Here is a 25471-nt window from a genome sequence, read left to right as displayed (position 1 = left end):
GCTAGTCATGTTTGTAGTAACAGCATGCAAGTTGTACACTTATGTCCTTTAAAAATTAATCTTCATTTATTTTATGTTATGTTTCTGTGCAAAATAGCAAAGATAGATTCATCCAGGTGAAGGAACCCCGTATAGACTTGTCATCTAAATAAACATTACTGCCGGATTATTCTATATAGACTTGGCTGCATTAAACAACATCAATGTCTGTCTGGACTATTTTAGGTCTTTATACCACTAGGGGGAAACATCATGCTGTGCAACTTCAAAAAAATTACAGGCTTCACAAACATAATTTACACTTGTGAGCTACAGCTTTATATACAGCATAATGTGGCTAAAATATGATTTGAACAATGCTATTCAGTAAACTAAATAGCATTTACTTGTTTTCATTATGGTTCACTATCTTTCTCTGCTACACTGCAGCACAAAAGAGCTTTCACTGTGCTATCAGCAGCTCAACTTTGAATGGAGTTCTCCTGAGTGTCACAAGAAGCTTGTGTTGCCATGTGCTGCTATTTCAGACGAGTTCATTATTGCTTGTACTTTCAGTGACAACTTCCCTATTATGCAGTTGTCTTGCTTTATATAGCTAATTTCATTAGTGGCTACTAGTTATTTAAATATCCAGGGTGGCATCATCTGCTTGGTTAAACATGTGGTGCATTCAAGTCCGGCGAAAAAGCAAAGGACAAGTACTTTCAGGGGCAATCAGACCGTCGAGTGCTCCTTTTCATTTGTAGCCATTCAGTGTCATGAATCCTTTATGCTATGCATCCTGCTTTTATGTTTATCTCAAACAGAACCAAGAACCTCAACCACACACATTATGGATAAAAAATCATATTTTTGTCATTACTGTAAATCATATTCATGATACATGAGACACCGGGGATTACTTATTCACATTCTTATTGAACATATTTATAATATTGTACAACAAAAGCTCAAATCCCGACCGGGCTTGTATTCAGGATGAGCTGTTAATAACAAATATCCTTGCATGCATGACTGAACACAATATTCTGAATATTACATCAGTGACAGCAGAGGCAACAAAAAAATAACAATAAACATAAACGATCTCCCTTTAAGCCTCTTTGTTGAACGGCATCTATATACACCAATTCAAGAACAGAACAGCTCATCTCACCAGGCTCATATTCATTTAGTTTATCACTGTATTCATGTTCACTAAGAGTTACTGCTGCTTACCACTTCACTAACATGTTGACCTCTGTCTTAAACAGTAACGACTGTGCCTGCAGTTCTCTATCTGCAGAGTGTGTCAGCTCACACATAGAGCTTTGGTCGTGAGCTGATGATGATAAATCTGTGCCAGTTGTTCACCAGTTGATTGTGGTTTACTGCTGAGCAGAGAGAGTGTCTCATTGTGTCAGTGTGGGCCGTCATGGAGACAGCTGCCAAAAGGAAACACAGCCTTTATGCTGTTCTCTCTCCTATACGGAAGGGAAAATTAGGGAGCGAGAGAGAGAAATAGAGAGAGAGACAGTGGAGGGAGAGGAAGGGAGCACAGGATAATATGTTGCATCAATCAGTCTAAATGACTTGCTTATGTAATTAGCTAACAATGTTTTGTTTCTCCGGTTCCCTGAAGTTATTAGTGGTTCACAGTTAACCTTGAAGTAATTGGAAAGGCTCTGTTGATATTTCCCTATCTGTATGGGACTGACAGTTTATTTTTCTTCTGCGGATGGCTTCCCTCCTCTTTCATGTTGCTACAGTATTTATGAATTAGTTTCCTGTCACTTTACAGTACAGCCTAATACTAATTGGTGGTGAGATATATGGGTTATTCACATCCCACTAGGTGGCATGCTGTCTTCCCTCCTTCCCAACATTAACATGACTGAGAATTGTCGAACCTAATAACATGGTGTTGCCTCTGCACAAATTACACCTTCCCTGAAAATGGTATAATCTCTAAGAAAAATTTAAATACTAGAACTCTGCAGCCGCTGCTTTTCCAAGCGGTCCCTGACATTTTAATTTGATGCTTCATCCGCAATTAGACATGCAGTGCATGGCCATTGGCTTATTTTTATTTAGCGAGAATCAAACATTCACTTTGGACTCCTCTTAATTTAGAGACTGAGCTGGGCTCAGTGCAGGAGTTTTACCCTCTGTTCTCATTAAGTATTAATAAGTTGCACAGTGTTTCAGCGAAAAATGAATTTAGCCGTCACGGTTTTGACGACTACCGTATCAGTGGCCTGCTGCAGGACGCAGTCACCACAGTGCTAGTCTGGTTGTCAGTGGAAGGACTGCATGTGTTGTCAAAGTGAGAGTGATGAGCGAGTCCTGTATGTGAGAAAAGTCTGCTCCTCATTGTTTGAATTTGTGAAAAGAAAAACATCCACAGACTAAAAAGAACAATCTGTCAGGGAACATCTTGGAATGTTTGTGTAACCAATGCTTTGCTCAATTTTGTTCCATTTCAATTTCACACAGAAAAATGTTAGGTCCTTTTTAATTTTCTGATAGTCTCTTGCCTCTGTTGGCCACTTTGCTGGATAGATATCATCCCAAGAAGTTAATTTAAATGACTTTTGAGGATGGTGATTGATCCATTGCATACTAAATAACTTTCCCGGCCTGAGATAAAGTGCCACTGCAGAAAGAATAAGGAAATGTCATGAGCTCTCCTAAATCACACTGCTATTGTTACCATCTATTATCACTGTTTCCATCTAATTAGGCTATGTAAGCGCTGTTCGTTTCATGGCCCTCACCTTCCAGTAATCCAACACAGAATACATAAATGTAGTCATTATCAGCATCAAGTCGTATAATGAATGCTTGCTCCTGTTGTATACTCATTTGGATCTTTAATAGCCTGAAATTGACTTTTTTTGACTCGTGTATAATATTTGAAATATATAAAAAAACAAATAGTGCTTTGTTTATTGTTTTCTTTGGGATTGTCAAGGATCGCAGAGGCTGAGGCAGGTTTTCTTTTGTTTACTTGGGAAGATCACAGACTGGGTCATATTAGAAATGTTTACTCCTCCTGTCAAAGGATAAGTTGTAAATTTTAGCTCACAGGAAATGAAAGATGTAGTGGCGTGCTGAGTGCAGACACCAAAGTAATGTCACCTTGAGTGAGCATTTCTCTTGTCTGGACTGGCAGCTGATATCAGAGGATAAACTCCATTTTGACCTTGTGTTCACTCATCACAACAAAAACACAAGAGAAGAACAGCACAAAAAAAGAACCCACCTGTCACATTTTAAATATTACTGCTTCAGTCAGCTGATATCAGCCGGCACAGCTGCAGATAACTGCACTTCATTCTGTCTGGAGCAATGGATGACTAGGTTTGATGTTAACACTGTTATTAAAAATGCACAAAAAAAAAAAAGCTAAACATATCTTCATTAACATTCAGTGCCACAGAAGTGTGATTGATTCCATCATCAACAAAGTTATTTTCGTGGCCAGCATAGGAACATCAAACACCATGACCTCCATTATTTCCCCTTTGAAATTGCATTCACTTTATTCGCCTCTCTGGCTCTCCAATACCTTGAATCATTTCTCCTGGGAGGTGTTTTTTTTTCTAACCTGCTGCTTCTCTGCCAGTCTTAAGAGCGGTGTAACCAGCAATTCTCTCACACTGTATGTGGGACACTTGAGCTAAGAGTGAGACGAGGCATCTGGCACAACCTTCGTGAGACTATGCACTAGATTCAGCTCAGTGAAATTTAGACACAGGCCCAAAAATAAAGTGGCACACATGTTATATTTATCTTGATGATATATAGATCTTTTTTCAGCACAAATCAGACTTGCTCTTCAATATTGCGTACGGGGTTTGAGGAAAAAAAAGAAAGAAAGAATCATTGAAACATTTATATCTTAGGAGTTTTATTTGTGTTCTCCCAAAGTTACATTGAATAAATACTCAGTTATACTCAGCATTTTTGGAAATGCCTTTCTTTCTGAGAGTTAGATGAGAAAAATCAATACCATTATCATGTCTATGCTTTAAGTATGGAGATTAGGCCAGGAGGAAATTAGCTTAGCATAAAGACTGGTTGCAGGGGGAAACAGCTTGCCTACCTCTCTCCAATGTTCAAAATTATGCTTACCAGCATCAATAAAGCTCATTAATTAACACAATATATCATGTTTGTTTAATGTGTACACAAACAGAAATGTGAAAATGACAAACTGCTCCTTTAAATCTTGCACAATGAAAAAGCATGATTCTTAAAATGCCCATGTAGGGAACCAAAGCTAAAAGAGGCCAATCACTTGTTGCGTACAAAGTGTGTTCAAAGTGTCTCACATGGTAATACTTATTATTAGCTTCATTTTCAGGTAGATGGGAACAAAATAATCTTCTAGTTCCACTTACTAGCTCTTTCCAGAGCTTCCAACTGCAGGTGTCTTCATCAGGAAATTGAGTTTCTCATTTGTCATCATGTACCCGAAGTATGAAGTATTTTTTTTTTTTAACCCATGTCGCTCAAAGAATATTCTTTGGGGGCAGATGTGAATTACCTCCTTCATCTTTCTCCTAGTCTCCTCGTCGATAACTTTGACAACTTACAAGATGATGCTGTGATGTCACACACCACTACAGCCTTACTCTCTGGTGGCAGTGGTTGTGGCGGTGGCGGTGGGGGTGGGGGGGTGGGGGAAGGTCTTCCTGTCTCTTTGAATGCTGTGTGGTGAGTAAGTGCTGATTCACTGTGACTCAAAGACCCAAGCTCGATATTCAAACCTTATACAATAGGCTTGGAAGAAAAAAATGTCTTCCACTTGAATGCCAACCCTTATTTAAAGCCTGAATTAAAAATATAGACCTAATCAAATTTCAATGTGATATATCCTATGATCATCAAAGACTCTATGATTATTTGTGAACATGTGTTGTAAGCTTGTTCTCAAATTTCTCTGGAGCCTCTGAAGTGAGGTGGTGGGCTGTAGAGTGCTGAAGTCTAACAAGTTTGGACATGAGGTCATTACTGAGGTGAATAATCAATGTTATTTCAAGAGGTTGATTCTTCCTTACGGTGGCAATACTGTAGTCTTTCCAGCTCAGGCCATTTACAATTACATGAATCATTAGTAATACAAATCAGATTCCATAATAAAACCTACTCAATTAAATGATAAGTAGTATGGAGGAGCTGAAATATTTATAATTCATGTGTCTTTTATCACTATTACAATATTGTGAGCGCCTCTCATTCACAACTTATCCAGAGGTTGACACTAATAGTTGAATTGATTGTATTTCAGTACTGTGTTAACTTAAAGATCCACGTAATACACAGGTTGTTATTTGAGTTGTGAACACACACAAAACCAGCGACCAGCAGTCCAACAATGAATTCACATATTTTCATCCCATTTAAATACAGTTATGACCACATTAGAAATACCTTCCTGTAACCATGAACTCTTTCATTCATCATCAGTGCAGAAACTCAAGGGATTGTCCGTTAACGCATCGCAGGTTATGGTGTTTGTCTCCTTGTGTCTCATAATTATATTCATGATTCCAGTCTCATGTTTGATGTGGATAGAATGTGAATTATGTTCCAGAAAGTACCCGTTCATTTTACAAATCATAATGTGTTTTGTGCTTGGATCAGAGCAGTGTATTACACGCTTGTTTTCCAGACTGATTGATCAGCAGGTAATTTGAGAGTTTTTAGGTGCATATTTGCATAAACACTTTAAAAGGCACATTCTCAACAGTCACACTATTAGCTCCCCCTCTCCCCCGCAAAAAAAAAATGCAGATTAGGTCCAGAATTTATTAAAACCATCTTCCCGACCACCAACCGAAACTCCGTTGGATGCTATCAAGAATTCAAAATGCTTTCAAGTTTTGTGAATGTGGCGGAAGGTTGTCTTAGCTCTCGGAGCCCCAGAGAGTTCCTCTAAAAATCGAATTCAGAAACATCCATTGTTTAACCCATATGCTCCAGAGAGTGAGGCATGACTCCTGAGTTTTGATTCAGACCTGAAATGTTTGAGAAATAGCATATTGACCCTTGAGGAATTGAATTTACATGCAAACCCCAGCTCTGCAACAAAAATTATTTCTTCTGTATGTATCATGATAACAAGGCTTGTGAGATGTGTGAGGGCTCTTTTGCTGTGTCCACAGTTAGGCCGGCAGCTCTGCCTGCAAAGGTGGATGTGGAAGACCCACATGACAAGTATCCACTGACAAAAATGCAGGAGTAATGGTCACTAGTGGAAGGTCAAGGTCTGGTTTTACTGTGTGAAGAAATACCGATGACAAAAACAAATCAAACAAACATTCGTATATCTTCATCCTACATACAAGACAACGAGGGTTCAGTTATACATGTTATATATACCAATAAAGGTATACTGAAAACAACGGCAGGACAGATAAGACAAATAAAATAAACTTAATTCAAGAACTGAATACTGGAAACTCAATGTCAAGTACAGTGTACTTTTTGATGCTGAGTCCTGTAAGTTTTATCTGCTGAGATTTTCAAGGTTTTCAATTTTTTTTTTTTTTTTTTTAAAGTTTGAGGCGTACAAGTTGTTTGAAAAAATGCATTTGAAAAATTAAACAGCCACCTGTGTTTCCCAAAATAGTTGAGGTCATTCTTGATGATTCAGACCTCTGTGGAGAATTTTCAAATGAACCATTTTCTACTAAAGAATTATTGCCCATGAAAAAGGTGGACAATATGTTCTGTGGATGATCTGGAGTAACAGGGAAATTAATTGTCTCTGAAAAAGACATTTTGGTTCAACTCTCTGAGCAACAAAAATTAAATTGCATTTACCTCCACTGTATTTGGCTGGCAACAGAAGTTTCAGTGGCATATTTTTTAAGACATCAGCATATGAAACCATAACTATCTGCACTGCAAGATACCAGTATAAGTGAAAATACTGTATGTTTTGTGAATGAGGGAATTGACCCTTTAAGAGAAGTATGGATCATTGTCACAAGATAGAAGACACATACAGTAACAGTGGTCTATGAGGAAGGAGTAACACTAATATTAATAGTATTTAACTGATTTCTTCTTGTGTACTTTAACAATGCAGGAAAGTTTTTTGTTATGTATGGCACATTTAACCATTTTAATGTTTCCGCTGCAACTGATTAAAATAACATTCTTAAAATCTTGCTGAACTGTTAAAGAAACTTTCTGCCCATTTTTGTTTTATGTGTGCCATTACCATGTTTGCACAATGTCTCGTGGAGAAAGTTGTTCCAAACAGAACTTGTTCTCTTCTGCATTTATTTACTCTGCGGCAAAATTCTGTGACTTGTGTTGATCATCATCCCCCCATTCACCACCATCAGTATTCTAGTGTGCTGCTTGAGGTGTGGTGCAACCGGCAACGGGCGCAAAAACAGAATGATAAACAACTTAATCTCACCTCCAATCATGCTTGTTGCGGAGTGGTAAGTGAATCACATGAAAGAGATGCCAAGATATTGCGCTTGTGCTTAAATAAGCATAGCTACTGTTTGTCATTTCAACTTCTGAGGAATTACAACAGGTAGGCTATAATTTTACACCAACAGAATAATGCGCTTTCAAGTAAAAATCAATTTGTCATGAAACAACAGATGCATCTGTGTGTTGTTTTTTTTTTTACTGCCAACAAAGCAGAGATTGTGGTTCATTCCAGGGCGGGTGCAGTGGTCTCATTAGAGAAAGTTATCCATGACAAAGTCGTCAGCCTTTACAAAAGCGCAACAGTCAAAGCTACACATTGGGATGTGGCCTATTTATTATGGATATGAACCATCCTCTCATTCAGAGTTCAGATCATATTAAATAGTATGACTGTGACAATACAGACACAATTGTCAATAGCAGTCCTTTCCTGAGGTTTTAACATACACTGAATGATAATTAGTTTCCCTTTGTTGTCCTTATCTCTTACCTGCAGAAATGGCCAATTTATGCAGGCTGCACCCTAGCCAGGCAAAGTTGATGCTCCCCAGAGGAGGAAAGCAGCCATGTTTCAGACAATGGAAATGAACTCAGGGACAACTCAAGGTTGATTTAAATCCTGGGCAACATGGAATTAAATGAAGAGCCAGGCCACACTGATCTTGGCCTGTAATGTTGACACAGCTTCCTCTCAGAAGTATGCTCATACGGTACCTGCATCATCACGGAGCACCATGCGTCACTGAGATCTGGTCAAGTGAGAATAAAAATGCAAATGTCATATTGTTGAAATGCTGAGTGAACTAAATGTCAGTCCATCTTTTCAATATGAGATATGAGATTGATGTGGATAGGCTATGAAGGCAAGTGTGATAGCTGCAGAAGGCAGGTTATACCAACAGAAGTGATATTTGAGCTGTGAAATGTTTTTTTTGTTTGTTTTTTTTTTCAGGAGCATTAGCAATTTCCTTGTCCTTTACAGAGATTATCCTGAAAACACCCACAGTCTGTCAATACTAATCTGGTACAATACAGGTGCAAGGTGGTACTGTTCTCAATAATTGATAAGAACCCTAAATTTAGTCCTGATTATCAAAAGAGTCCTACTGAGAACATAGCACTCTGAGGGGAAGAAAACCAAGTGTTCTTGTCAGCTTTAATTTTACATTCTTTTAAAATCCACATTGTCCATTTTGATCCAGTTCTTCTCTGGAATGACCACTTGTCAAGTCCTTACTGCTTCTACTACATCCCAGCCAAACACATTTCATCGATCTATTCATAATCCCCAGTTCACATCCACATGTATTAGGAGCAACATCCACAAGCACGTTCCTCCTCTGATGCTGCTGCTCTGTGCGCGCACATCAGTAAATGAATCACGTAGCACTAGAACAGCCCTTCTTCATGCGATCTTGCCAGACCTATTGGAGAGACCCCCCCAAGGCAAGATCTGTCACTGTTCACTCATTTGCTGGAATACGATCAGAAACTATGTTAAATGCACCAAGAAATACACTGGAGTCTGCTTTAAAGGCGTCGAGAGGATTCCAGTCAGATCTCACTGCGAAGGGAGCAGGTTTCAACAGTTGACGCGGAGAGAACTGAGCGCAGGAAAAGCGATTAATTTTGATTATCTGAAATCTTCCAGCACCTTTTTTTGCGTTTTTCGGGCAACGTTCACGGGGACAGTGCAGATGAGAATTGTCCGAATGAAGGATACGAGAGCACTGGGTCCAATTGGACTGGATTATGGGATTACTGGACTGATTATAGGACAATCATCGGGCAAAAGTCGCAGCCGTGCTATAGATGCTCTTGAATGACGGGAACACAAAAGGTTGTACAGGAGTAACAGCTCTATATCCCGCTTTTATCCCACTTTGTGGCATGGACAGGCTGTGTATGCTACGCGAGCAGAACCCATATGCAACAGTGTGCCGCACAGGAAGAAAAGTAAATGCATTGTGAATGGTAACATCGGGCAATGCTGCATTTTGAACGGGCATGTCAGTATTTGCTGTAGCCTAGGTGTAGATGTCGCATGAGGGCAATGCGCTTTTGTAAGCTACGGTCTAACCTTCACCACAGAGATTCAAACGCTTTAACCTTGGATGCAGTGGGGAATATTAATACTTTATACTCATCGATTATTCATTAAGTCCCCCCATGAGGGAAAACAAAGCATTTCTGGTACACTATGTTGAATTTGATCTTTAATTCATGCATTAGGTGTCGTCGGGCGGTCATCTTTGTTTACAGAAAGAGTTCATCATAGCCGAACGGCAATGTGAAAGAGATTAAAATCCTACCGATTTAAAGGAGATAACGATTCACAAATCGATTTGATACCCAATTAGTGTGAGATCGGCGTCAACCACATGCCTGGTTTGGATTTAGTCCTCTAGGTTTGCCGTAATCAACAGGTTGAAAGTCAAGGAGGATTTTTTTTTTCTGTCTGCCACTACCGCATATTCAGTTGAAGGGATGCGTCTCTCTGTACCCATTTTCTTTCTGCTGTGGGTTAAAGCCCTGACATTGAAAAATCTCAATTATTCTGTCCCAGAGGAGCAAGGACCTGGCACCGTTATAGGTAATATAGCAAAAGATGCCGGGTATGGGACCATGGAGAGAGGGAAAAAATCTAACTTCAGAGTACTGGAGAATTCTGCACCACATCTGGTGGATGTTGACCCGGAGAGTGGACTAATCTTCACCAAACAAAGGATTGACAGGGAAACGTTGTGCAGGCGCAACCCAAAGTGCCAGCTCTCCATGGAGGTGTTTGCCAACGATAAGGAAATATGCATGATTAAGATTGACATACAGGACATAAATGACAACTCGCCAATTTTTCCTTCAGATCACGTTAATATTGATATTTCAGAGAACGCAGCTGCTGGGACACGCTTCCCCCTGACTATTGCACATGACTCAGATTCTGGGGAAAATGGGATAAAAACCTACCAGGTCACGAGAGATGATTACAATACCTTTTCTTTGGATTTAAAAGTGAGGGGTGATGGGACTATATATCCAGAGCTGGTGGTTCAGAGACCCTTGGATAGGGAGGATCAGAGTCATCACACCCTTCTCCTCACAGCAATTGACGGTGGGGAGTATCCAAGATCAGGCTCCATGCAAATCAATGTCAGAGTGACTGATTCGAATGACAATAGCCCGGTTTTTGAAAAATCCTCTTATGTGATAGAGATTCCAGAAAATTCCCCTTCTGGAAAAGTACTCATAGATTTAAATGCCACTGACCAAGATGAGGGCAGCAATGGGCAGGTGGTCTATTCCTTTACTGGATATGCATCTGAGCGAATACAAGATTTGTTCTCCATTGACCCCAATACGGGCGTCGTAAAAGTCCAGGGAGAAATTGACTATGAAGAGAATCCAATCATAGAGTTTGATGTGCAGGCTAAGGATCTTGGACCAAACCCCATACCAGGCCACTGTAAAATTACTGTCAAAGTACTTGACAAAAATGACAACTCACCAATAATAAGTTTTGTTTCTGTCCGGCAGGGAGCCATCAGTGAAGCAGCACCTCCAGAATCTGTCATTGCACTGGTCAGAGTGACAGATAAAGATTCTGGCCGAAATGGTCAGCTTCAGTGCCGGGTGCTGGGAAATGTACCTTTTAGACTGCAGGAAAACAATGATAATTTTTATACGCTGCTCACAGACAGACCTTTGGACAGGGAAATGAAAGATGAATACAATGTTACAATTGTGGCAAGAGACAATGGGATCCCTTCTTTGAATTACACCAAGTCGTTCACTGTGAAAATCTTGGATGAAAACGACAATGCGCCGCGCTTCACAAAGGCAATGTACGTGTTACAGGTGCCTGAGAACAACATCCCAGGGGAGTATCTGGGCTCCGTTCTGGCCCACGACCCAGATGTAGGTCGAAATGGAACAGTGTCGTACTCCATTCTGCCATCACATATAGGAGATGTTTCAGTGTACACCTATGTGTCTGTTAATCCCACCAATGGAGCCATATATGCCTCACGGTCTTTCAATTATGAGCAAACTAAATCCTTTGAGTTCAAAGTTCAAGCTAAAGATGGAGGGTCTCCTCACATGGAGAGCACATCTACAGTCAGAGTCAATGTGCTTGACGTCAACGACAATCTCCCAGTTATTATTTTGCCCCTCCTGCAAAATGATACAGCTGAAATCCCGGTGCCTAGAAACGTAGGTATTGGATACATTGTGGCTACAGTGAAAGCAGTGGACCATGACCACGGAGAAAGTGGCCATTTGACCTACGAGATCACAGAGGGAAATGACGACCACCTGTTTGAGATGGATCCAGTGGGAGGAGAGGTCAGAACTACCCATGCTCTATGGGAGGAGGTCACCCCAGTGGTTGAGCTGGTGGTGAAGGTAACTGACCATGGCAAGCCTCCCTTATCTGCCGTGGCTAAGCTGATCATTAAGGCGAACACAGAAACAGCAGCAGGAGGGGGTTCCAGCGCGAGTGGGGAGCAGCAGCACTGGGACGTATCCCTGCCCCTCATAGTTACCCTCTGCATTATCTCTGTCATGCTCTTAGCAGTCATGACCGCCATCGCTGTCAAGTCCAAGCATCAAGATAAGGAGACTGGGAATTATAACTGCCGCATGGCTGAGTACTCCAATCCTCCAGTGGGGAAAGGCAAAAAGAAAAGGATCAACAAGAGTGACATCATGCTGGTGCAGAGTGAGATGGAGGAGAGAGATTCTGCGAGCCGGATGAATGTGGTGAGCAGCCCCTCGCTCATCACTTCACCAATATGTTTTGACTACCAGAGCCCTCTGCCACTCACGCTGCCCAGGTCAGAGGTCATGTACCTGAAAACCACCACAAACAGCCTGACAGTCCCCAGGGCAGGTTGCCACTCCAGCTTTGCCGGGCTTAGCAAAGACACTCCAGCGAACAGGATGTCAGTCATACAGGTAAGGAGGATGCTACACTGTATTCTTTATCTGCCCTTTATTCTCGCTTATCTGCACCCGCTGCTTTGCTGTACAAATCTGACAAAAGAAAAGTAATCGACTGAAAAAGAAAAACTGTCATTGTGAACCGACATCATTATTATCACTTTTACCTCCTCTGCCATGACACTACAAAACATTGTCTGCATATAAAGCATGATATGGCAACTTCGTGTTGGAATTTACTATATGTGTTGTAAGTGGTATTTTCCCCAAAAGTGTTTTTTTTTCTATCTGAATTTGTAAAGTCACTCCAAAAATTGCTGCATTGTACGTCTTCTCTTTCAAAAAGGTACAGGTGGTCTGCATAATCAGAAAGTCCTCTCAGTTAGACATGCAAACAGTGTGAGTATTGAACAAGGCTGCTGTGACCCCGCCAGATCCACTGCTTTAGAGTGAAAACAAAACTCTGCCTGAAATGTGGGATTGGACAGGTGTTTGAGCAGCTTGTCCGATCACATTACTGAACCGATGTGCACCAGACAGCTAGATGCACACAGCATAACCTTACAATCGCATTTTTCGCTCTCCACAAATATGGGCCAGGTCCACCCATCCACATCCAAAGTTGGCACGTTAAGGCCATTAATAGGTTCCAGCATTGCCTTGTAGAGATGGCAGGGTTGAATACACGAGCCAGCTACCATGCTAATTTGACAGCATGGGCTTGTACTGTTGTGTAGCACAGCAGAATTATCCGTTGTAAACGATGTAAATATCTAGGACAGTCTCACAGACAGTCTCATTTGGAGATGATAACACAGATGACAAGGCCTGGCACTGTCACCAGTCACTAGGGTATGTGGGTGTGATCAACACAAACACATTATTCTCAAGATAGGGGAAAAAGGATGCTGATGACAGTGACTAATGCTTTACTCCTTTGCCTTGCCAAAGAGGCACATATGGTCACAATGGAGATATGTTCTTATCATGCTGCCATCGCTGTCAGGTGCTCTGAGGCTGAAATCACATTTTATTGACATGTTTCAGGTGCTACAATAAAGATATACACATCTGAAAAGCAGCCAAGAGCATTTCATTCATGTCACTCACACTATTGTTGGAAATAGCTTTAAAATGCTAACATTGCCAATACAAAATATTATTTTCCTTTCGTTTCTAGACTGAAAATTTCCCCTCCGAGCCCAATTATGCTGGCAGCAGGCAGCCATTTGTTCAAAGGTAAGAGCTCTATCCAAAAGCTTCCTGACCACTACATTTAGCTTCCTCATCTTTGTATCAAGCCAGCTGACTATGGCTATCAAATAGGAGCACTCACACAGAGGTAATGGCAAGTTATGTTTTTTTTCCCTCCTTCTGTTCTGCTGCAGCTCAACATTTAAGGATGCAGAACGAGCAAGCCTGCGAGACAGTGGCCATGGTGATAGTGACCAGGCTGATAGTGACCAGGATACTAATAAAGGCTCACACTGCGACACGTCTGCCAGGGAGGCCCTCAAGATGAAAGCAACAGCAGTTAATGGCCAGCCTTTTGAGCAGGGTGAGTGGACACACTCTCTTCCTGACATCTTGAAGATACCTAACCGACTCTTGTACCAGACATTGTTTCTACTTTATGCACTGAGGAAATGCAAACAGCTCACTGGTGTTTAAGTGGAAGTCCAACAGCTTTTTGGAAAAGCCAACACAGACAAATACTTAACGTGGAGCAGGTAAACCCAGCCTCATTACAGTAGATGCTGTTGCAGCAGCAGGTAGCGTTATTTTGTGCTACTTTACATTGCAGACAGCCAGAGCTGTGTTGCAAAGATGACACGAAGGTAGCAGAGTGGAAGGTAGATGATAGTTTAAAAGGATAAAAGAGTCCATTGGCTGTGGGTATGATGTTCAAACATCTTCTGTCTGATTTAGCCATCAAACAAACTCATATGCATGGCAAAGTGTACCTCTGTCTGTGTCTCTTTTGATCACGTCATTATTTGAACACAAATTCGCCGCGTGCATGTCTCGAATAACACGACACAGACGAGAAAGCATGATAGACACTTGCAGTGCAAAATGACAGGTATTTCTGGTGCAAGTGTTTCCTCCTTTTGCTTGGAAAGATTTTCTCAGTTATTAGCGTATTTTTCCGTGGTTACAGTGTTTTGAGAGACGTTATGCTTCACGACTAAAAATAGAAAAGTTAAAATTTTATTTCACAAATATGAAACGATCCGCACTGCCAGGAGTACAATCATAGATGATTGTCAGTCTGTTGCAACCTGGCCGACCTGGTAGGGACTGATATATTTAGCTGTTGTGGATATAAACCGAAAATATGAAAGCACCTCTCACAGGTAAGATAAAAGATAATGGGGAACTTGAGTGAAGTGTTGATGTCTCTCATTTTCTTGCGTGAGCCTTGGAAGAGAATGGCTCTGGTCATCAGGTCCCTATGCAGTACTTTCCACACCATTTACATTGCTATGAACTGTTTGTCTGTGGCATGCTCAGGAGGGCAGAAATGGAAACACTCTTGTGGCTGCCAGAGAGATGTGTGAATCTCTCTCTCTCTCTCTCTCTCACTTTTGAATGTGTGTGTGTGCGTGTGTGTGTGTGCTATGAGGAATTATGGCAGTCCACACTTGACTCTGTGGGAGGTGTAAATTCAATCACAATTTTTTTGCAGCACATATCTGAATCTGATTCAGCCCAAGTTCTAAGGCCAATCACATGGAGAGATATTGAAAGAGATGTTTCATACATGCGAGACTGAATATTTACATGTGCAGCGCAGACGTCTGCTTGACAGGAATGTCAGTTAATTCATAGTCCTGCATTTGTAAGATAAGAGAAATGCAAAGAAAGTGGGGCATTGCATTTAATATTAATAGGTTGTGCTAATGCCTTTCCTGTGAGAAACGTAGTTAAAAAGCAAAACCAATGGTTAGAGTAAATAGTGTTCTCTCAAGGTTGGTCAGTTGAACATTAAATGGTGTCACTGTCTACTGACTACAAGATGTTAGATCTACATTATGCATTATACTTTAGACCTGATCACACAGAAACATCACCCTCCAGCACACACACTCCCTCTGTCTCTGACTCCCACACACGCACATACACACACACACACACACACACACACACACACACACACACACACGCACACACACACACACACACACACACACATACAGGTACATTTATTGAACAACAAAGCCACTGTTTTGCAGATTTTGACAAGATAGCGCTATTATCCAAAATGGAGACACCACAGAATTTTAGTTCCAAATGCACCAACACAAAAGCTTGTGGGTTAAGTAGTATTGCTTTTATGTCTTCACCTTTACCATCTCTCTAGTCTCCTGGCTGGTTTGATACAGGTAATATATGCACCTGTGCAGCTTCCACTATCATGCACTCTGAATATTTATTCACTCTCACAGACACCAGATGCACAGTGGGTATGTTGCTAGGGTTTCTCTGATTCTATTTATAATGGGCAGGCAGATTCTTTGTTTTTTGAGAGCATGTTATTGTTCCATTCAGAGTTGCCCATAAGATCACAGCTATTTTGACATTTTGTCATGATTCTGTTATGTGACTATGTAAATGCAGCAGACTATATAAAGCCATTGTATAACTCTGTCACTTTAGAGCTATTATTTAACATTTTTTATTCAGTGATGAAATGGAAAATGGAAATGTGAAGCCAGACAGGCACAATAGATGAAAGCATCCTCTCTCTCTCATCCCCTTCCTCCCCCATTTTTGTTTCTAATAATATTATATAGTTACTAACAGTGCTGTGATATATTTCTTTCTTCCAGATAAGTATATTTGGTTAATACCTTATTTATACATTGTGTGTTATAGAAAAAGTGTAGTGTGTGATCATGCAGGTGTGAGTATTTAAACCTCTATGACAGAAAAAAGAATACACACCTTTAGAATTACATTTTATGTAAACATGCAGTCACGATCCTTCAATTACTTCTGGATACATAATGAGGCACAATAGCACAATGACAAAAATACCTTACTGTGTTTTTGCTGAACCTTCTAAGCTCATACATCTCTTTGCATCAGCATCATCTGTTAGCTCCTCTGCAGCAGGGATAGGTACCATGGAAATGAATTCAGCATCTCGCTGCTTCTCCTTGCTTTTGCTCATTGTTCCAGCCTCACGTATCTGTGCCTAAGAAATACTTTTCTCTATGGCGCTAGAAGAAAGATGGAAAAACACAAATGACAAATGTACGGGGCACAGAACTGTAATCTGGGGTGTAGATGCTTCAAAGCGTAGCACTCATAATATGCAGGATCTGTGTTGCGGTTTTGCCAAATCAAAGCCATCATTTAGTCCTCCCTTTTGATGTAGAATGCATTTTGAACTCAAATGCGTATTTTCTCTTGATCTTAGTCCTGACAAAGATAGCACTGGAATGGTTTATGCTAAGAATGTAACAATATAAGTTCACATAATGTGACAGGGTGAAAAAATCATGTGTGTCATAGTGTGAGTTCTAGTTCTAATCCAAAAGTAAAAATGGTTTGTAGAAACTTGTAGTTTACTGTAAACAGTAACAGTAACGCTATTTAGGAAACAGACTTTAAAGTCCAACTGTAATCACATTTAATCAGCTCTCTTTGCAGTCAAAGGTAATGTCAACATGTTTTTTTTTAAATATATGGGTAATAATTTTGTATTATTAAAAGGAAGAGAAAAGGTATTAGGTATTAATTAATTAGGAATAAATATTAGAAATGCTCCCTCTTGTCTCAGCCCGATGCGTGGGCGTGTCGGGGGTTTGTTTGACTGACATGAGCTGGCAGACTACCAATTTTACACCTAATGGAACAGAGACAAAGTAAACAAACTGCTGTAGCTACAAGTCATGAACAGTGTGTTGCTAACAGGGATTTTGTAGAGCAATGACCAAAAAAGCATCAAACAAAGGGACATTTTCAGGTATGTTAACATGCTGTTTAATGTGCTGCTGCTGAGCAGCTCTATCTCACCTGCTAACTAACACTTTTCCCCAGTGAATGTTTCTTTTGTGGCTCGTTCAACAAGCTAAGGTGCAGGACAAGATGTGTGTTTATGTTTGTAAGTTAGACAAGAAGCAAACTTTAGCAGGAAAGCTAATGTGTGTTATTGTTCAGAGTTTTAGGCTCTTGTGTTGTGTAGCACGATGCTATCAGGCTCAGTGTGACCGTCTGCTCTGCCTATAATAGAACGCCATGATATTGCTTTATACAAGATTTTCTGTATCAAAATAAGGACTTCAGCTCTGTAAGCGCATAATGGAGCACTATTCCATCGAATTAATGCAAAACATCATGAATCAAATCATTTAAAATATAAATTTTTCCCTTTTGGTTCCTGATTTTCTCAAAGGAGAACACGAGTTCAAGTGATTTACAGAGCAATTATGTATGTTGTAGTGTACAAAAAATGCAATTTAATTTCAGTTGGACTTTAATAATAATTATAATGCCCATTTTTCTCAATCAGTTTGCTAGCTTGCACCTGACATATGTGAGTATATTAGGTAAAAAATTATTTATTCTACACGTTTATACCAAATATGTAGGCATATGCATTGAGAAATAAAACACTGTTTTATTTCATATGAACATTTTAAATGTAGAGCAAAGAAGGTGGATAGTGTTCACATCGAACAGTTGGGTACAGGTGCAGGACAAAACAACAGTAGACAAAGAAAAAGGAGTGTCTGTCCGCTCACTGAAATAAATGTGCGAGCTCCAAAAAAATGTATTGATGCAAGTTTTCTATTTACAAACATCTCACATGAAGAGAAGAAGATAAAGAAGTTCATGTGATACAAAAAGACACCCATTATCCCAAAAACATTTACAATGCACATAAAAACACAATGTCCTAAAGAGAGGACTGTAACCTCTATATGACATACCGTATGTAATACACATTTAACTTGTCAAATGTCTGTCTAGTCATAGAATAATTAACAGTGTGTGTGTTAAAAAGTGTTTGTGTGTGTGTGTGTGTGTGTGTGTGTGTGTGTGTGTGTGGGAGGGGTGGGGGGTGGGGGAGCATGGACTGGAGAAGTAGCATGTGATAGTGGTACTGCATTGCATTCGTGGCACATGGTGCTGCTTCCACATCTCTTGGGGGTTGTGGCACAGAGACGGTATCTTTTTTTTTGTTTGAACTTCTTCTCTGGGTTTCTGCATCCCCCCAGCAAACTGGCCGAGGCTGGCATGTGAGGAAAGTTCTGTTGCCTTTGAACAAAGAGTTCTCCCTACCTCTTCTAGGAAGAGCCTTTGTCTTGTGGAGCTTCCCCCTGGTTCTGAGCTCATATCTCATCCTCATCAGGGCCACATTTCAGTCAGATACCTGAGTTAGGTGGATAGGGGGAGATGTACAAACCTGAATAAATGACCGAATTCTGATCAATTCAGTCATCATTATTTGTATTTATTTGCATAACTAGCGTGAAAGAAGTCATTAAAACCGTAAAATTGTGGCAAAGAAAACACAATTAGAGCAGTCAACAGAAGCATTTCTACTTTTACAAATTAAATTGCTGTTTCATTTTCATGTATAACGAATGAAGGAAGACTATTATTTACTGCCAATTTAGAAAGACATTTGTGACATTTTGCTACATATAAAATACCTCAGTGCGTCATTGTCAAATTAATTTCAATATCATAGTGCAATAGCTACAGAAAAAAAAAGACACCCACATCTACATCTTAACACAATGGAAACTGGTTCACTCTATGTGTCACTCTCTTTGTGCTTATTTTATGTGAGATGCGGTGTGAAATGTAAAAGACTGAGTTACGGCACAAAGATAGAGCCTTACCCATTGCTCCACTTTTTCACTACAGAAGCTAACATACAGTCACGCCACATGTTGTACAGCCCTGTGGTGTCTGGCATGGTGTGCAGCATTAACTAACGTTGCTTAGGCTAATGTAGTCATGGAATAATCAGGGAACCACATCAATCATCGATGTCTCGTCAGTAAGAATAGGTCATGTGATTTCTTTTCATCAAGTTACATAGACGACAACCGCTCGGTTTGAAATTCTACTTCTAGTAGTGTTGGTCTAATGGCATTCAGTTACTTACAGTGTGAACAACATTTGAAGCTCATTGTTTTTCATTTTTGCCAATTTCTAACAAGACATATCAAGATTATTATATAAGAAGCAGATCAGTTTCCAAACTTATGAAATAAGTTGTGATTCTCTGCTACAAGAAGAAACTGTTCACCACACTTTACAGTAAACAAGGTCTTTTTTGTGGCAAGGACAAGTCATTAAATGCTTCAACTATTAAGAAGTGAAATGATAAATGCAGGAAATGCAAATGAGCAGCTGATTATGCACTTGAGTCCCTCAAAGTAATTAAAAAAATTACTAAAGGTTAAACTAATGAGTGTTTGTGCTACAAATGGAATTTCCCCAAATCCAATTTCACCTTGATTTTCAATTTTAGAGAAGAATCTGATTTTCATCCAATTTGTGAAAATGAACACCCTTAGGTTTCCACCTATAAATTCTCTTGGGAAAAAAATATACAAAAAGTAGAACAATGAGACCTAACAGTACTCTAATTAACGACATTCTACCTTTCTCACCACTTTCTCATGCAAACCACAAAGTTGATTTTCTGTTGGGTTTTTTTTTTTCTCACACAAACTGCTGCTGCTGCTGCTGTAAATGTAAATGAAAAACACATCACTTCCTCTGCACCAGATGATATTTTCTAGGAAACACCTACACATGCTGTTAGGAATAGCAGAGGGAAAAGGATTCATGAATAGTTTGAATCATTCATGTGTAACACTGACCAACAGATGGAAAATAGCCAAATTAACGTTTTCTTTTTTTTGTATGATATTGTTGTGTATTATTATTATTTTAAGGTTGCATTGTGAAGGTTTTCTGGAGTGCAAAAAGCCCATACTTTAGTAAATCTAGACAACACTACTGAATCTGAATTCTTTCATAGTTGTTACCACAGGCTGCTGGTTCTCATTTTATTCAGAAAACTTCAAGTGATGCATAATAAATAACATATATTGAGAAAGGTGCTATATTTAGAAGTAGGAGTATGAGAGTAGTACTGGTTTGTGTTTGTTTGGAGTGTTTTATTATCGTTGCTCATCCCTCAAAATGTCATCTCTATTTGCTACAGGGTTGTTTATTCCTATCCTAGCAGGGTCCAATAACAAATGTTTAACTGTTTTTGCAGAGCAAGACAAATCAGTCCACTGCACCGATGAGTGTCGTGCACTGGGACATTCTGACAGATGCTGGATGCCAAAGTTACGGGTAGGAAGCCAAGCAGACAGCGCCGATAATCGCACCAATCTTTTCATCCCTGTGGGAATGGATGCCATGGTAGAGACAGAGATTTATGGCACCATCAGCTGCAGCAGCAGAAAAACCCTCAGCACGTTTGGAAAGGAACAGCGGGACAGTACAATCCTAGTGGCTAATGTCAAACCTTACTTAAAATCGCAGCGTGCACTAAGCCCACCGCTACAGGAGAGTCCATCTGCGTCCAGTAGTCCCTCCAAGAGTAATATGCCCCTGGACTTCGCCAACCAAGAGTCCAAAGAAGAGAGGGAGGGGGGTTCAGACAGCAGTGCCTATGGCCCTCCAGATGGCCAGTGCTCCCCACTGCACACTGAATTGGAGGAGCCCTCCTACCTGACCTGTGAGCTCAGGCCCAAGTCCCTGTCAAGCAGTCTCATTCACAGCTCGGTCATCAGCCAGGAGTGCGGGGGGTCAGAGTGTGCTCTCGACCCACGGGACTCTGGTAACTGACAGGTCAGATGATCCCACTCGTTTCACTTGCCAGAGGTGTGATGATTATATCACAGATTAATGACCAAGAGGTGATTTATTTTGACCCACAGAGGTGTCCAGACACGCATTGTATAACCAAAAACCATCTGCTTTGTATGTGTTTTTTTGAGTTTGTGACTTGTTGTGTTTCGGTGAAATATGTGTCCTTGACTGCTGTGGAGGTTTGCAGGGGAATCAGTGCTTACCTGACTTCAAGTGTTTCCATGGTGTACTGTACCTGTCAATTTAGATGTCTGTATTTTACACATTTCAAGCTCCAATTTTGTGAGGCTGTTGAACAAATTGCTACTGTTAAGCTATTGAGTCCTGTCTGCTTTTGTACAGTGAAGCTTTCTGTCTCCATTTAGTGTATAAGGAACATCTCTTTGAATATCACAGGCAACGGAAATACATATCAGTGACGTTAAATACAAAAGTGAAGTGTCTTATGAACTGTTAACGGTGGTGCAACAGGGAATGTCCCTTTTCATAAAACCATTCAAGGTTCCTATAAAAACAGTTTTTTAAGAATGTATTTGTAATTTTATTGTCGTCCTCTCTGCAGTTTATGTGAAAATAAGCTGAGCTTACACGTGAATGTGGGCTACTGTATTTGTTGTGTATTTTATTAAATTTGTATACACTGTGTGCATGGAAGGCAATTATTTTTGACTGGTGACAACTTCTGAAGCTGTCGTGTTTTTATGTCAGAGAATTGCTTTTTATGTCTACAAGGTGCTTAATACATGTTAATATCAAAAAGCACTAGCGACTCTGCAAACGTGCCAACTTTAGCTACATAGATACTGTATACCAGCACGCTATCTAGCAGTAGTCTAGATCAGTGGTTCACAAAGTGGGGTCGTGCAAAAAGAGGAATCATTTATTTTCACTATAATTCCATCCATAAGTAACACAATGACAGAATGTGTGACTAGTTCGGCCATGGGTTTCATACACTTTCTGTAATAAAATATCTAAAAGCAAAAATCTCATCAGATGGGGGATCCTGGGACAAAATCTTATCAAATGGGAGTCTGTGGTCTGATTTGTGTCATTTTAGGGGTCCTTGACTTTGAGAAAGTTTGAGAACCACTGGTCTAGATCCTCATGAGAGGAACTTCAAAAGAAAATCACAATCATTTTACACAGCTATTTATATTTTAAAAAACAAATAAAAACATGCACTGTGTATTAGTGCACCCAGCAGAAGATGAGTTGACTTCCTCTGTGCTTTATAGTATATATCAAAAGGTGGAGATAGAAACCCTGCTTATACTTTACACCAATACTCTCATCAGAGAGTTATCAGATCTGCTGTCCGTTAATGTCTACTTGTGATTATAGCTTTATTTAAAAAATCTGACAAATAAGCATGAATCTAACAAAAAAAGAAAAAGTCAACAGTCAGCTGCATCTAGTCACGAGCAAAGACTTTTTTGCAAAGAATTCTTTGATAAGATAAAATGAAATTTTAATGATCCCCGTGGGGGAAAGTGGGTCATTGCAGCAGCAGGATTGAACAAATACAGCGTTAAAGGTTATAAATACAAAAAAAAAAGAGAGAGAGCGAGAGAGAGAATTACACAGCATCTCCAATGACAAGATTTCAAGGTTAGGAGACATTGACATCAAATATCTGAAATTTCACTGAGTGTGCAGAGTGTCCATCATTTGCTCTGTACCTTAAAAAGGAGCACATGTGCAAATGTGCAGATGCATTGCACTCTCCATTATTCAATCAAATGCAGCATAGGTGCAGTGACAAAAGGCCGTAGTCCACAGATACACAACATCCTAGCCTGCTGCAATCCATTCAATGGTTAATTTCTTTCCAACCTGCTTTCCGAGTGTGCCTGCTGATTATTCACTCCAGAAGAAGACAAGGACATAAATGTTGCTGCAACCAGAGTAACACCATTAAGAAATCCTGCACCTTATCCATTACATCTGCTTGACATAGTGTATATAGAGCGATTAAGTATAAACACTGCTGTACTGTATGTTTACCAATATAGATCACTAAACTCTTGAATCTAGGAAATGTAGAAATGATTTCTATTTTTTTTCGTGTGTAAAACAATCACACAAAAGCCTCCTGTTTCTTTATACTTAGTTTAGTTTAGTTTCTCCATCTGGAGACACTGACTTTTGTAACCCAGCTCGGTGAGCGGTTTGAGAATGCCTTGTTTTTCATGAGCTCTGGATAACAGAATCCTGTCATCTACTGAGAGCTGACTATAAGTACGACTCAGTTTCTCCTCGGGGAAAACACATTAATTTGGATTTTGATTTGCATTTGTTTTGGTGCTGGTATTGACACAATTCCAGACCTAGATGTCTCATCTCAGCAGGCAGCTCTGATGAGCTCATCTGCATAAGTTGAAATACTCTTTGAGAGGCAGATTGCGTGGGTCACAGCAACTCATCCCATTGAAATACAGACTGAAACATCACATCATTTTATCTGTATCAGTCCCTGGGTTTCAGAACACGGGGGGATGAAGACAGGTGAGAAGAATGTCAAGTAGAAAAGGGTTGAACCATTTGCTGTGACACTTACTCCTCAATTTTTTTTTTTTTTTTTAGCGCCATATCACTTAAGGATGTGAAACAGGTTAAACTTCCACTTCTGCCATAATTATGCAGAATTTGCTTTGAAGCAAACCTTTTCTTAATTAACACTGTGCTACTGTACAGCTGCTTGACAAAAAAAAGTGCTATGTTGTTGAGGGGAGCTGAATGCAGATTAAGGACTAGCATGCAGTGTTGGATGAATATGACTTGTCTCTGAGAATGATTACAGTTGCAGTGAAAAGGAATTACAGACAATGAAACAGATCTGTGTAATACCTCCATTCTTCTACATTTTACATAGACAAATGATCTATTGAGATGAAAATGGAATGAGCAGTGTACCATTCAGTTGTGAAACATTTACGTGCTCACCCTGAGTACTTAAGCTTTTAATTCAATAATTCAATAACACAGCCGATTAAAGAGCTTGTCTTCCACCTCCACCAAATGCTATGGGAGATGGTTCCACTTGGCTGAGAACTGTTGGTGGGGAAACAGTGAACACAACACATAAACAATATTGAGAGTGTAGTTTTCATTTTAACCGAGAGACGTCACTGAACACAGCATGCATGCCTTTGGGGCAAGAATATTAAAATGCTGCTGTGTTTATTTGCATATTTGTTTTAAACGCAGGAAACAAGCGAAAACTGCATCCAATTAGTTTAGGTAAATATGATGTTTCTGAGTGTATTTTTAAAGAAGTGTTGGAATGTGAAGCATTTTGCATAATGCACACTATCAATTAATTCATTCAATAATTCATCGATGCATGCATTCATTTTTAATGAAAGACAAATTGTCATACTCCTATCGCACCAAAATTCACACACCAAGTGACAAAACGCCTTTGATATGACAGAGCATGTTGAATCAGAAGATGATGCTAGGTATTTTATAAAAAAGGAATTAGCTGTCATTTTATTAGTTTAGCCTAAATGAATAATTTGACATTTTGGGACATATTTGCTTTCTTGCTGAGAGTTAGATGAGACAATTGATAATATGCTCATGTCTGTATGATATGAAGCGACAGCCAGCAGCCAGTTAGCGAAGTTTAGCACATGAACTTGAAATAGTGGGAAACAGCCAGCCTCCACCAGAACCTTTAAAGCTAACATATACCTGTATTATTTAATTCATACAATAACTGAAATGTAGGCTATGGTTTTACAGAGAGTTACTGAGACTGGTATCTATCTCGTCCTCTGACTCCTGCAAGAGAAATTAAGCTTATTTCCCAAAATGCTGAACAATTCCTTTAAATATTAGTAAACTTAAAAAACAAAAAAAAAATCTTTAAAAATGCTATCTGCCTGTTTCACAGTAGTGGATTTATTTCTTTAAGGGAGGTGAGGTGATTTTAACAATACCTGTGACTCAGTGATTCAGTGATTTTAATCCCATCCGGAGCGCCTACATTTATGGGTCATTTTTCACCCCAGTAATAATTACAGCTGCAATTACCTACTGTTTTTCCGTGAACTCAGTGGTCCTCTTGTAATTTAAGTCCCGTCTGGAGCGACATCCTTGTATTTTAAATTGTATCTCTGAGTTTTATCCACAGGAGAGCTGCTTGTCCTTCCACTGCATTTTATCAGCTCAGTGTGAAATGTGACTTTTGTGTGAAAATGAAGGAAGTAGAAAATGTTTT

At 39.8% G+C, this 25471-nt stretch overlaps 1 protein-coding gene across 2 annotated transcripts; it reads left to right on the top strand.

The window, feature by feature from the left end:
* The first annotated feature begins 8839 nt into the window (after positions 1–8839).
* LOC121906594 (protocadherin-17-like) lies at positions 8840–21827 on the top strand. Of its 2 annotated transcripts, XM_042425522.1 has the most exons (5): positions 8840–9283; positions 10010–12399; positions 13565–13623; positions 13773–13942; positions 20642–21827. In XM_042425522.1, exons 1-5 carry the CDS (start codon positions 9256–9258, stop codon positions 21217–21219), a joined length of 3225 nt encoding a protein of 1074 aa, XP_042281456.1. In that variant the 5' UTR covers positions 8840–9255; the 3' UTR covers positions 21220–21827. The 2 variants fall into 2 exon arrangements, with proteins under 2 accessions (XP_042281456.1, XP_042281455.1); XM_042425521.1 differs by lacking the exon at positions 8840–9283 and having other exon boundaries at positions 9445–12399.
* The last annotated feature ends 3644 nt before the right edge of the window (positions 21828–25471 follow it).

The sequence above is a fragment of the Thunnus maccoyii genome, chromosome 11 (genome assembly GCF_910596095.1).
Source record: "Thunnus maccoyii chromosome 11, fThuMac1.1, whole genome shotgun sequence".
Lineage (NCBI taxonomy): Eukaryota > Metazoa > Chordata > Actinopteri > Scombriformes > Scombridae > Thunnus > Thunnus maccoyii.
This window is presented reverse-complemented; position numbering and strand designations above follow the sequence as displayed.

Coding starts and splice junctions, on each gene's coding strand:
- LOC121906594 (XM_042425521.1), top strand. CDS start 9,931: ATGCGTCTCTCTGTACCCATTTTCTTTCTGCTGTGGGTTAAAGCCCTG. Junction 12,400..13,564: donor ACAGGATGTCAGTCATACAG/GTAAGGAGGATG, acceptor TTTCGTTTCTAG/ACTGAAAATTTCCCCTCCGA. Junction 13,943..20,641: donor TGGCCAGCCTTTTGAGCAGG/GTGAGTGGACAC, acceptor CTGTTTTTGCAG/AGCAAGACAAATCAGTCCAC.